At 50.9% G+C, this 13,564-nt stretch overlaps 1 protein-coding gene across 2 annotated transcripts in view; it reads right to left on the bottom strand.

Moving 5' to 3' along the window:
• Window positions 1-788: 788 nt before the first annotated feature.
• Window positions 789-13,564, bottom strand: part of VEPH1 (ventricular zone expressed PH domain containing 1) — a 162,520-nt gene continuing 149,744 nt past the window's right edge. For both annotated transcript variants that reach the window (XM_060274450.1, XM_035133536.2), the window contains exon 15: window positions 789-884. In XM_060274450.1, coding sequence (XP_060130433.1) covers window positions 797-884 — 88 coding nt within the window. In that variant the 3' untranslated portion in view covers window positions 789-796. The remainder of the gene's footprint in view (window positions 885-13,564) is intronic.

Below are 13,564 nucleotides of genomic sequence, written 5' to 3'. Positions count from 1 at the left end.
TGCTTCTCATCTTCCCAATCCTAAATTCAGTTCTCCATATTTCCACATCAGTTTGTGATAAATAAAAATCCTAGTGGAAATTCACCAGCAGCTTAAAAAAGGTAAAGGCAAAGGACCCCTGACAGTTAAGTCCAGTCACAGACTACTCTGGGGTTGCGGCGCTCATCTCACTTTACAGGCCAAAGGAGCCGGCGTTTGTCCGCAGACAGTTTTTCTGGGTCATGTGGCCAGCATGACTAAGCTGCTTCTGGCGCAACGGAACACTGAAACCAGAGCAGCGCACGGAAACGCAGTTTACCTTCCCGTCAGAGCTTGCACTTTTTGTCTACTTGCACTTTTTTGGTGTGCTTTTGAACTGCTAAGTTGGCAGGAGCTGGGGCCGAGCAACGGGAGCTCACACCATTGCAGGGATTCGAACCACTGACCTTCTGATCGGCAAACCTAAGAGGCTCATTGGTTTAGACCATAGTGCCACCCGCGTCCCCTCCACCAGCAGCTTAGTGTACCTTTATCCCAATGTACACATTTTTGTATGTGATTTTGCATTGTAAACATAGTTTTGCAAAGCAACTTCCCCCCAACAGAATGCTAATAATTTATATGTGCACTTTATCCTAGGACAGGGTTGGGGAACCTCCACTTCATGGACCAAATTTGGCCCTGGAATCTCACACTGTTCACAGATTGGGGTGCTGCACAACAATACTATCTTCGGACATGATTCCATAAGGTGAGAACAAAATCACTGCAATGCAGTAGCCTATGTATTTGTAGCAGTTCAGAAAGATTTGAGGGTTTATAGCAGAGAGTGGGGGGAGCTCTCCATACCTTTTTTGGATTGGAATTCCCCCCGCTCCAGATCCTGGGAATGTAGGATGGAGGACCTGCAGTTTTCAAAAAGGAAATTATCAGCATCCATAAAGGACAACTCTCTGGACTCTTTTGGTGAAGTCTTTCAAAGCCGCGACAATTAGAGTCACATATGTGAACCGAACACTTTTGTCTCCTGTATGTTTTAAGCAGCACATGTGGGATCAGACCCAATGCCAGAATTTAATTCTGCACATCAAAATAAGTACATCTATTTGGAGTAGAGTGATGAAACAGTCTTCAGAACATCAGACCTTTTTGTTGTGACAGAGCTGGAGAAGCCTGACGTTAATACCAGCAAATTCCGAATGTTCCAAATCGTTTCAATGGCCTCGTGGTTTGAGCCGAGACTCATTTCGCTTCCTTCTTCAGCTAATTAGGCAACTGGGAGATTTATGATGTAATTCAGTCTATTAAATGTTTTCTTCAATTTGACATCTAATTCATCAATGTCCACTGCCTCTGCAGGTGTAATTTAAATTCTCCCGTACTAATGCACAGCATTTTCTTATTATCAGAGGAAGCGCATTGAATTCTCCATGACCACCATACATTTTTTGACCGCCAAATTCTAGGAGCTCCCTTTCATATGTTTCTTTAAAAAACAACAACTGGGGTGTATGGAAGGGAAGGAAGGAGATTTAGATGTCTGTGTGTTTTCCTAACCTAAGCAGTACCCTCCATATACATGGGCAAATCACTTCTCGGCCTTTTGGCTAAGATCAAGTGTACCCTCCCACATTTCTCTGATGAAAATAGGGACGTCCCATTCCATAATGATAACTTTTCTATTTATACTCCACACATCTTATTGGGTTGCCCCAGCCACTCTGGGCAGCTTCCAACACATATAAAAACACAATAAAGCATTAAACATTAAAAAAAATCCCTTCCCTATACAGAATTGCCTTCAGACGGCTCAGGGGTTGGATAACTTACCCTCCAACATTTCTTGGATGAAAATAGGGACATCCTAAGGAAAAGCGGGACATTTCTGGGTCAAATCAGAAACTGGAACAGCTTCTCTAAATCAGGGACATCCCTGGAAAATCCGGACACTTGGAGGGTCTGGAGATCAGAAGCACACAGGTGAAGGCAAAGGATTCTGCGCATGGAATCAGGCATGAAACCAGCTGCAGAGGCAGCAGTAAGCCCACCACCCAGAGGCATAGCTGTCAAGTTTTCCCTTTTCTCACGAGGAAGCCTATTCAGCATAAGGGAATTTCCCTTTAAAAAAAGGGAGAACTTGACACCTATGCCCAGAGGGAGGCATCCAGGGGGCCTCAGAATGCTGAGCTGAAACAGATTCCATTCTCTTTAAAGGGACTTCCATCAGCAGATGTGGACATTCTGCTTGGATTAGTCTAGAGTCAATGTCTAGAGTCAATGGTTTGGATCATTCCAAACTCATGGGAAGACTGAGTGCAGAGAGGGAGAAAGCAGTAGCATCCCCCCCCACTTCTTCCATTTGTTCACACATTTCATATGACTGCAGGACGTCCTCTTTCACTGTTAAATCTGGCTTGTAAAAATAATCGTATGCACCGGAGAGGCCTCGGTGGACAGAGACACCTTGGCACAACAGTTATTATCAGCTTTACAATTCCATGTTTACTGAAACGGCACTCCTGGTGGTATGCCCATTGCAACATTTCCACTTCTGCTGCGCCAGCTTTTCTCCCTCTTCTGGCCTCAGCCGGTTCCACCCACCCACAGCCGTGGGGGGGACCTGCTGCCTAGTAGCAATCTTGGAGAGATGACATTTGCAACCCCCGCCCATGCTGCAGCCGATTTGCCAGTTAGCTGGGACTCTGAAGAGGCGTGAGCCAAGGCAGTTTTTGCCAAGGTCCTCATATGTTTCCATTTTGCTCTCCTTTCAACAGCCAGTGAGGCCAGAAGGGACTGTCACTGCCATTTATCATTGCGGGAGTCAGAAGGGTCAAGGCAAAGATGCTTTGCATAACATGACACAAGGAATCAAAGTGCTGATAGCACCTAGCGGGGAGGATAGAATTTGCACATGGTCTACAGCCATGGAACTGAGCTCCATGATATGTTTGGATTTGGGTCAAAAGAAAGCTCAGGAATGTGAAGATATCTTTGGTTTTGGAGAGGGGAGAAGGGGCGGGGAAGGGGTGGCTGGCGATGGTTGGATGGGCTTGTTTGTGTCAACCCTCTGTGCAGCTCAGTTTTGAACACACTGTTAAAAAATCATTTCTTTTGGGAATTAATTTCTCTTCCCTTCTCAGTTTTTTGTAAGCAACATTATGGAAGGCTGGCCATATAGGCAATAGGTTAGAGTTGTTGTTTTTTTTAAACAAACATTTTTTTAATGGGGCCTACAATGTGAGTTAAGTGGATTACCTACTTCTGTGCTAAGTTTTCACAGTTTTCGCTTTACACTAATCCGAACATGAGGAATTAGTACCCAAACCTCACTATAAACTCTGCAGATTCAGATATCTGAACAGTGAGCATTTTTTTTAACTTCCTTGTTTGTCTTTTGCTGGTTGGCTGAGGAATTTAGGGAGGGGGAAGGGTCATGATTGGATAAATCAGAGAGCATTTCGGAGAGGGTTCCTGGTGTTTTTTCCCTTTCCCCTTTTCTTTGTGTGTGTGTGTGGGGTCAAAATCCCATGGTTGGGAAATTTCCCCATAAGAATCAATGGAAATTGTTAACTTGTAATATGAATGCTAGGGGAGCGGGTGGCGCTGTGGTCTAAACCACAGAGACTAGGGCTTGCCGATCAGAATCCCCACGACGGTTCGAATCCCCACGACGGGGTGAGCTCCCGTTGCTCAGTCCCTCCTCCTGCCAACCTAGCAGGTAGATTAATAGGTACCGCTCCGGCGGGAAGGTAAACAGTGTTTCCATGTTGTCACAGTGGCCGGAGTGGACTACTTCAGAGTAACGACGCTACGCAGCTCTGCATTTTATTCTTTTATTGGTGCTGCGTATTTACAGTGCTCAAGTCATTGCTATTTACACGGAGCGATGTTGTCAGTCGGTTTCAGAACCTCCTAATGGCTTTTGGCGCGTCTTTCTCCAGCACAAAAGCTTTGGCAGACCCATCCTCTTGCCCCTCCTCTTCCTGCGTAATTCTGGAGTTGGGGGGATGGGTCTTCCCCCCTTACTTGCCCCTTCCTGTCCCACCTGGGACCCTGGCTCCTCTACCTTGCCTGAGCCTCGGACACGACTTCCTGCTTCCCCACTGGAATCGGAACTCTCCCTGCTTTCCCCTTTGCTCGGGGACGGGCTTGAACTCAGGAGGGGAGGGACTTCGCGATATCCCCTGTCCCTCACATCCACCCCCCTCCCAAGCTCTCCTTCACCCCTCCCCAGGCCCCCCCCATGTGTCGGTGACGACTGGAAGCCTAAAAACTCGGTGCTCTCCGAGCCCGTTGGTGTGAACACCTCCCCCCAGTCCTGCGAGCCCCCCCCTTCCGCCTGGGAGGACGGGAATCCCAAAAAGTCCGTGGCGTCAGAGCTGGTGGGGGTAAAAATGTTTTGCCAATCTGCTCCTTCCTCTGACTGGGTGGATCTTGGCGACACCCATACCTCATCCTCTGGTTCCTCAAACTCCGCTTCCCAGCGCCATGGTGAGCTGTTCTCCCGTGCCTCCTCCTCCTCCCCCTCCCTTTCCATGTGCCAGGGCTTGGGTCTGTGGGGAAAGAGGGCGTGAAATTCTTCCACCAAGAATTCCTCCTGTATCTGAGTGGCGGGAACCCATTCATTCTGGGACGGTGGAGCATCCTCCCATGCCATGAGGTACTCCAGGCCCCCCACCCCCCACCTTGAATCCAGGATGGCCGTGGCCTCATTGAGTTGCTCCCTGCTTTCCCTCTCCCCCCCTCCCTCGGGGGTTTGTTCGCTGTCTCTGAGCCTGCTGCTTTCCCTGTACGGCGACAGCAGCGATCTATGAAACACTGGATGCACCCTCATGTCCTCTGGCAGTGCCAGCCTGTATGCCACCGGGTTGACCTGTTGCGTGACCGTGAAGGGGCCCAGCCATTTGGGTGCCAGCTTTTTGCACCTCCCTCTGGTGGGAAGGCCCTCCGAGGACAACCACACCTTGTCCCCCACCCTGATGACCTCCCCTTGTCGCCTGTGGCGATCTGCCCCCTTTTTGTACGCTTCCTTGGCCCTCTCCAAGTGTTCTCTGAGCTGCTGGTGCACCGTCTCCAGTTCCTCTGCCCAATCCTCAGCCTGTGGGCCCTCCTCCTCCTCCTCCCTCTCCCTCTCTGGGAAAGATCTGAGGTCGCGCCCGTAATTGGCCTTAAAGGGCGACACCCCTGTGGAGACGTGCACTGCATTGTTGTAGGCAAATTCTGCTAGTGGCAAGCGATCCACCCAGTCCGTTTGCCGCTGGCTGACGTAGCATCTCAGGTACTGCTGCAGAATGGCGTTGACCCTCTCCGCTTGTCCGTTGGTCTGCGGGTGTCTAGCCGTCGACAAGCTGACCTCCACCTGCAGGAGGTTCATGAGCCGCCGCCAGAACCTGGAAACAAATTGGCGGCCACGATCCGAAATAACCCTTAAAGGTAATCCATGCAGTCTGAAAATGTGATCAACAAACAGTTTGGCTGTCTCTTCTGCCGAGACTGCCCTGGCACACGGTATAAAGTGACACATTTTGGACATGAGGTCCACCACCACCAACACTGCAGTCTTACCCCTGGACGAAGGCAGATCTGTGATGAAGTCCATGGACACCACTTCCCACGGCCTGTGTGGTGTGGCTAAGGGCTCCAGCAACCCTGGTGGCGCTGCTCTGACCACCTTCGCCCGCTGGCAGGTGGTACAGCCCCTTACATAGTCTCGAACATCTTCCCTCACCCCTGGCCACCAGAAGTGTCTCATGACTAGGTGAGTGGTCTTGTCCCTTCCAAAATGCCCCGCTGTAGGGTTGTCGTGCATCTGCTTGAGGACCGTACGTCGAAGCTGGGTGGTGGGTAGGTACAGCGCACCCTTGTAGAAAAGCAGCCCTCTGCGTTCTGCAAAGTCTTTTGCCTGCTCCCTCCCCCCTCTCAGTTCTCTGAAGATGCGGTTGGCAAATTCATCCGCTGCCGTCAGTGCTGTGAGTTCTGCCTCGCTCACCACTGCTGCTCCGCAGGACCATGCCGACGGGGGGAAAATGTGCCTTGGGGCTGGTGGCGCCTCCTCCTCCATGTACTCTGGCTTGCGGGAGAGGGCATCCGCCCTGACATTCTGCTCTCCTGGGATGTAGTGTATGGAGAAGTTGAAGTTCGAGAAGAACTCCGCCCACCGTATCTGCCGCTGGTTGAGCACCCTGGCAGTTCTCCAGAACTCCAGGTTCTTGTGGTCTGTGCACACCTGGATGGGGTGCTTGGCGCCCACCAGGAAGTGTCTCCAGTGCTGGAACGCCGCGTGGATCGCAAGAAGTTCCCGATCAAAAACTGTGTAGTTTCGCTCGGGCTGGGTCAACTTCCTGGAGAAGAAGGCACAGGGTCTCCACTCTCTGTTGGCGTCCAGTTGCAACAAAATGGCGCCCACAGCCTTATCAGAAGCATCTGTTTCAATGCGTAGGGGCGCGTCCTGAACCACGTGGAACAGGTTCTGGTCTGAGGCGAACACCCTCTTGAGGCTTTCGAACGCTGCTTGCGCCTCTGGTGTCCACCTGAACTTCTGCTTGCCTCTCAGGCAGTCAGTGATGGGAGCCGTAACTCGAGAGAAGTTCTTGATGAACTTCCTGTAGAAGTTGGCAAAGCCTAGTAGGCGTTGGGCATCTTTGCGCGTCCTGGGGCTGTGCCAGTCCAGGATGGTCTGCACCTTGTCCTTGTCCATTGCCAGCCCCTTGTCTGACAGCTTGTAGCCCAGGAAGTCCACCTCCTTGGTGTGAAACTTGCACTTCTCCAGCTTCACATACAGGTGGTTCTCCTTCAGGCGCTGTAACACCTCCCTGACGTCCTTCACGTGCTGCACTGGGTCGTTGGAGTAAATAAGGATGTCATCCAGAAAGACCAAGCATTTCCTGAAGAGTAGGGACCCCAGGACGTGGTGCATGAAGGCCTGGAAGCATGCTGAGCCCCCTTGCAACCCGAAGGGCATCACCAGATATTCAAAAGAGCCCAGAGGCGTGAACATCGTGGTTTTCCACTCATCGCCTTCCCGGATCCTGATCAAGTTGTACGCCCCCCTCAGGTCTAGCTTGGTGAAAATCTTGCCTCTGCGTGCCGCTGTCAGGAGATCATCCACTCTGGGCATGGGGAAAGCCACTGGCTCTGTCACCGAATTCAGCCGTCTAAAATCCACCACAAGACGGCGCTGTTGCGTGTCTTTCTTGTCCACCCAGAAGACCGGGCTGCCCCCTGCTGCCTTGCTTTCTCTGATGAACCCCCGCTTGAGGTTCTTGTCGATAAAAGCGCGCAGATCCTCCAGTTCCTGGTCTGACATGGCGTACAGCTTGGCTGGGGGTATAGTTGCCCCAGGCACCAGGTTGATCTGGCAGTCAAAAGGCCTGTGTGGGGGCAGGTGGTCGGACTCCGCTTCACTGAAGACCTCCTGCAGGTCCCAGTATGGTTTGGGTATCGCCTCACCCCCTTTGACGTGCATGGTGGCCACCGTGGCTATCGGAGGCCCCTCCCCTGGTTGGTGCTGCATGCAATGTTCCAGGCAAAAGTCCGATCCAAAAGTGATGCATCTCTGATGCCAACTTATGGAGGGGTCGTGGCGCGCCAGCCAGCTCATGCCCAAAACGATTGGGGGGTCTGAGATGGTGGTGACGTTGAATGCCAGTGTCTCTGAGTGCCTTCCAACCGTCATTCTCATGGGGGGGGTTTGATGAGTGATGGCCCCTCCCAGCAGCTCTCTGCCGTCAATGGTTGCCACGTGCAGAGGAAAATCCAGCTGCAGAAGCTGGATCTGGTGCTCTTCTGCAAAGTTTCTCGAGAAGAAGTTGGCTGAGGCACCACTGTCAATTAGGGCGAGGACCGTCAATGGATAGCCATTTGGGAGCGTGAGCGTCACTTCTAGAACCACTCCTGCTCTGGGAGGGGTGGGCTGGCTCTGCTCCTCTCTGTGCGGGTGGGTGGGCTGGGGCTGTTGTCTGCTGACTGTGCCTGGCTGCCGCCCCTTGTCTCCTGCAGCCAGGCTTTCCCGTTTCCCTGCTGTGGTGCTGCGTCAGTGGGGGAGGGCACAACCGTTCCCGCCTTTCCTTGCCACTCCCTGCGATGTGGGCAGTCTCTGACGAGATGCTGGGGGGAGTTGCAGAGAAAGCAATTCCCACCCCTTCCCTCCTTGCGTCTTGGCGCCGCTGGGGTTTGAAAAGCCCGCGCGCGCGCGCTATCAATCTGCATGGGTTCCTGGTCCTGACTGGCCCCAGGCGTGGCTTGAAAGGGTTGTTGAGGGAGTGGCTTCTCCTGCGACCGTGGGAACCAAGCCCGCTTTGCGCGCGTTGCTTGCTTGTCGCTCCATCTGGATTCCTGCCTCACCCCCACCGCCAGAGCCGCTTTGCTCAGTTGATCCATATTACTGGGCTTTGGACCTCTCGAGAGCTCATCCTTCACCTCCTCATGCAACCCCAAGTAAAACGCCGCTTGCATTGGGGCAGACTCCAGATCCCACCCCAATCTGTGCACCAGCATGGTGAATTTCGCCCAATACGCGCGAACTGTCATATTTCCTTGGCGTAAATTATGAAGTTCCTCCTTAGTCTGGTCCATATGACTATCGGACGAATACATCGTTTTCAAACCTTCTAGAAATAGTTTGACATTCTTCATGCAAGGATTCCTTGTTGCAATTAACGGTCTTAGCCACTCCCTGGCCGCCCCTGTAAGGTGCTCCACAATAAACGCTACTCTGTGCTCATCATCAGGGAACTCATCGTGGTGCAGCTCAAGAGCATACACAATCTCAGTCTCAAAGCCCTGAAACTCCTTCGGGTCTCCATTGAACTTGCTTACTAGGGTCCCGGCTCTCCTTCCTGGCAGCACTTGGACTTGGGGTGCCCCTCCCGCCTTGTTTTTCTCTGCATCCAGCTTGTTTTGGAGGTCTACCGCCACCGCCCTTAAATGCTGCTCTTTTTCCTGGAGCTCTCTCACCTGTTCCGCAAGTTGTAGCCGGTCGTCCTGGACCTTCTTAGTCTCCTCTTTAGCTGCCTTCAATTCCCCCTGCGCCTGCAGCGACAGCTGTTGCAGTTCTAGCTGGGCTTGCTCAGCGATCTGCCGCCACTTCTCCGCCTCGGACACGCTCATCCCGGCAACTCCAAAGTAGCCCAAAAATGATTAGGAGGTTGCTGTCACAATGGCCGGAGTGGACTACTTCAGAGTAACGACGCTACGCAGCTCTGCATTTTATTCTTTTATTGGTGCTGCGTATTTACAGTGCTCAAGTCATTGCTATTTACACGGAGCGATGTTGTCAGTCGGTTTCAGAACCTCCTAATGGCTTTTGGCGCGTCTTTCTCCAGCACAAAAGCTTTGGCAGACCCATCCTCTTGCCCCTCCTCTTCCTGCGTAATTCTGGAGTTGGGGGGATGGGTCTTCCCCCCTTACTTGCCCCTTCCTGTCCCACCTGGGACCCTGGCTCCTCTACCTTGCCTGAGCCTCGGACACGACTTCCTGCTTCCCCACTGGAATCGGAACTCTCCCTGCTTTCCCCTTTGCTCGGGGACGGGCTTGAACTCAGGAGGGGAGGGACTTCGCGATATCCCCTGTCCCTCACACATGTGCTGCTCTGGTTCGTCAGAAGCGGCTTTGTCATGCTGGCCCCATGACCTGGAAGCTGTACGCCAGCTCCCTCGGCCAATAAAGCAAGATGAGCGCTGCAACCCCAGAGTTGTCCACGACTGGACCTAATGGTCAGGGGTCCCTTTACCTTTAATCTGAATGCTTGCGTAATGAACAATTTGCAGGGAATGCATGGCGTTTGGTAAGTAGGTCCTGCATGTATCTGTGGCAAAGCAGGAGTGGCAAAGCCATTTACCTCAGAGCAATAACACTGTAATAGTTGCTGGGGGATGAACTATGCTAGCAGCCAAGTCCTCAAACATCAGAGCAAGCCAGAGGGCCGCCTCCACCGCCTTCCACATGGCGGCTTTTCACTGGCCATTTTGTGAAAACAATTAAGGGCCCCTCTCCCACTAGCACAAGGATTTGGAACCTACGGTCCTTCAAATCTTGTTGGACTACAACTCCCATCATCCCTGACCTTTGGCTATGCTGGCTGGGGCTGATGGCAGCTGGAGTTTCCCATTCCTGGCACTTGTAGAAGTTTGCAGAGGGGCTTGTAATGGTGCAGTCAACCCCCAGGCCTCTCCATGGAAGGTCTTCATGTCAGTTGTAGCAAAGGAATGCTTAAGCAGAAGAAAGCCTACACAGATAGAATAGAATGATGAGATGGGGAATTTTGGGGCTGTGCTGGCAGGACCAATCAGAGGGAAGCTTTTAATGTTTAATATTGTATTTTAATGTTCTGTTGGAAGCCGCCCAGAGTGGCTGAGGAAACCCCGCCAGATGGGTGGGGTATAAATAATAAATTATTATTATTATTATTAACCTGTCCTGAAATTCATTGTTGGAGATGGAAGAGCCATTTCTTCTCTCATAGGAAATATCATGAGAAGCAGGATTCTATTCAGTATGTGGGAAGAGAGTGGATTAACTATGTTGACTTTTGTGTATTCATTCATGTACTTAAAAAAAAAAAAAAGCCCTGACAGCGAAATGTTTCTTGGCTTTAGAGGGTCTCCGTTCTGGGAAACCTGTTGGCATTTTATTGTCTTGCACATTTGTTTGTGTGTTGTTGTCGTCTTTTGCTCTGAATACCACAAGATGATTGCTATATATATATATATATATTTTAAACAACCCACCTCCCACAGTTTGGTATTTTCAACAAAGGAAAACAAAACCCTCATTCTTTCCCAGTAAAATGATTATATGTTGCTTTGGTGAAAGCTAAATTGCATTATTCCGTTTCAAGGGCAAGTTGTGCAAGCAAGATGAAGAATTGTTTCCTGGGAAAGAAGAATATTGCCCTTCTGTAGCCAACAGAAGGTTGGTTTTGGACCAGAAAACTGGGAGGGCTGGAGGGAGGGGTCCCCATTCCATTCTCAAGAGTGGCTGCTAACATCTGTGGGGGTAAGGACAGGACCAATAATGGGGAACCCCCCCCCCCCAAAAAGGTCAACATATAGAGCTGCATAATTCTTCATAAAAGATGCTCCGGTCCAGTGCATTTGTGGGTTGTAATTTTGGATGAAGCTTTCTTAAAGCCCATACTAGAACGGATGCTCTGCTCAGGAGGGAAATTGAATAGCGTTTAAAATGTGGAACATGTAGTCCTTATTTCCTGTTTGCGTTTCTTTTCTTTTCTTTAGCCATTGGCCAGTGTGGCATTTGTTTTGATGGTTCTGTTCCTGCCGAATAACTAAGAATAACTAAGTGGAACCTTGGTTCTTGACTCCCAAATTGTTTGAAAACTAAGGTGTGGCTTCCGATTGGCTGCAGGAGCTTCCTGCACTCAAGCGGAAGCCGTATCGGATGTTCGGCTTCTAAAAAAACGTTTGAAAGCCGGAACACTTACTTCCGGGTTTTTGGCATTAGGCAGCCGATTTGTTCGTCGACTAAGCTGTTCAAGAACCAAGGTTCCACTGTATACGAAGCTGCTATGCTGAGTCAAACCACTGGTCCATCAAGCTCAGTATTGACTACACTGACTTGCAGGGGCCGTCCAGGGGTCTCTCCCAGACCTGCCTCCCTCTCTCCCAGGGCACCCTTCCTCCTTTCCTACCGTCCTGCAGCCTTGGCCTGGACCTAACACCCTGTAAGTCCCCACCACGGAGGCGAGTTGGCTGCTTCCACCTGCTAGCATCCTGGCGGGGTGAGGAGGGGGCGGTGTGCAGGCAGGGCCTGCTGGCATCCCCTGGCGAGCACCTAGCTCAGTCTCTCAGTGTCAGCCCCTTACCAGGTAACGCCGCCTCCTGCACCCAGAGCCCGGTTGCCTGGGTCTTGGAAGCAATGCAGCCTCTGTCAGGCTGGGGGGGGATCACCCTGGGCTTGGCTCCGGCCTTCCTCCCTTCATCTTTTGGGCGACCTCCTGGCAGAGGATGGAGCAGGAGGCCACCCCAATATTTTATTCAAGCTGATGCCACTATCCTGGGAAGTGTAGTTTACCTCTTAGGTAAAGGTAAAGGGACCCCTGACCATTAGGTCCGGTCGCGGATGACTCTGGAGTTGTGACGCTCATGTCACTTTACTGGCCGAGGGAGCCGACGTACAGCTTCTGGGTCATGTGGCCAGCATGACTAAGCCACTTCTGGTGAGCCAGAGCAGCGCACGGAAACGCCGTTTACCTTCCCGCTGGAGCAGTACCTATTTATCTACTTACACTTTGACGTGCTTTCGAAATGCTAGGTTGGCATGAGCAGGGACCGAACAACGGGAGCTCACCCCGTCGTGGGGATTCGAACCGCCAACCGTCTGATTAGCAAGTCCTAGGCTCTGTGGTTTAACCCACAGCGCCACCCGCGTTTACCTCTTAGAGAGCTTCAATTCCCAGCACACTGAGGAAGCTACAGTTCCCCAGCATTTTTTTTTGGGGGGGGGGAGTCATGTGCTTTAAATTTCTGGCGTGTACGCAAACAAAGGAGGATGAATGCTCAGTAAAAGGGTTGTTTGGAAGCAAGTGAACACATACTGGTCTCTTGGGAGGGTGAATCGAGTCTGGCTTGGGCCTCCAAATATCCCCTCCTTCCCCATCAAACCACTGAACAGCAGGGTACAAGCTGTTTTTATAGTGCTGCTGTGCGGTGCACATAAAATTGATCACAATTGCACTCATAAAACTGGAACGCAACGGGTTGGCAACAATAACATCCGGATCTTCTGTTAAAAAAAAAACCCCAAACTAAAACTGGACCAAATGTCTAGCATGGGTGCACAACCTTGGTAATCCAATATGAACTGCGTAACAACGGCATTATGAGCTCTGTAGCTTTCAGGCTGAGTATGGACATTACTTTGAATGTCACACTGAAAAAACAAAACCCTATAAAAGTTTATTTGGCAGTTGAAGTATAAAATATGCAGCAGTGGGATATATACACACATATACTTTGACAGCTCCCTCTGTATTCTGATTGATGCCTTTTTGCTTATGTCTTTCCAGAAGGGCAACGCGAATGTGCGGCAATGATGTTTCCCTTTTATTGTATTCCAAGGTATAATCGACTACAGGGGGACCGAGCTCATGCTTCTTATTTCACGCAATTATGTTTGGCTCTGAAGCAGGGGGTCTCTTCAGTTCCACAGTTTTATGTTCCATATTGTTCCAATAACACTTAGGCTGAAGGGAAGGATTTAAGACGGCTGGTGATAGCTTTAGTGAAATAATGGGCTGCAAAATTGGGACAATTTCGCACAAAATTCTGCTGGAGTCAGGGAACCGTAATTTTGTTCCAAAGGTTTCTGCGTCCGCGCGGATTTCAAATTACTCAGAGTACCACTGCTTATGAAATAAATAAATAAAATGGTCTCCCCCCCATATAGGTATCTGCCTGCCCCCTGCCCCACCATAATGCTCCAGTTAATACATTACCACATAGTAAGACGATTGAAAAGTGCCTCAGAGATGAAGCTGCCTAATACCAGGTCCAACCAAGTCAGAGTATCTTGGTCCATCAGGGACGTGGGTGGCGCTGTGGTCTAAACCACTGAGCCTCTTGGGCTT

This window comes from Zootoca vivipara, chromosome 5 (genome assembly GCF_963506605.1).
Source record: "Zootoca vivipara chromosome 5, rZooViv1.1, whole genome shotgun sequence".
Lineage (NCBI taxonomy): Eukaryota > Metazoa > Chordata > Lepidosauria > Squamata > Lacertidae > Zootoca > Zootoca vivipara.
Note: the sequence above shows the minus strand (reverse complement) of the source record. Positions and strands in the feature narration are given on the sequence as shown.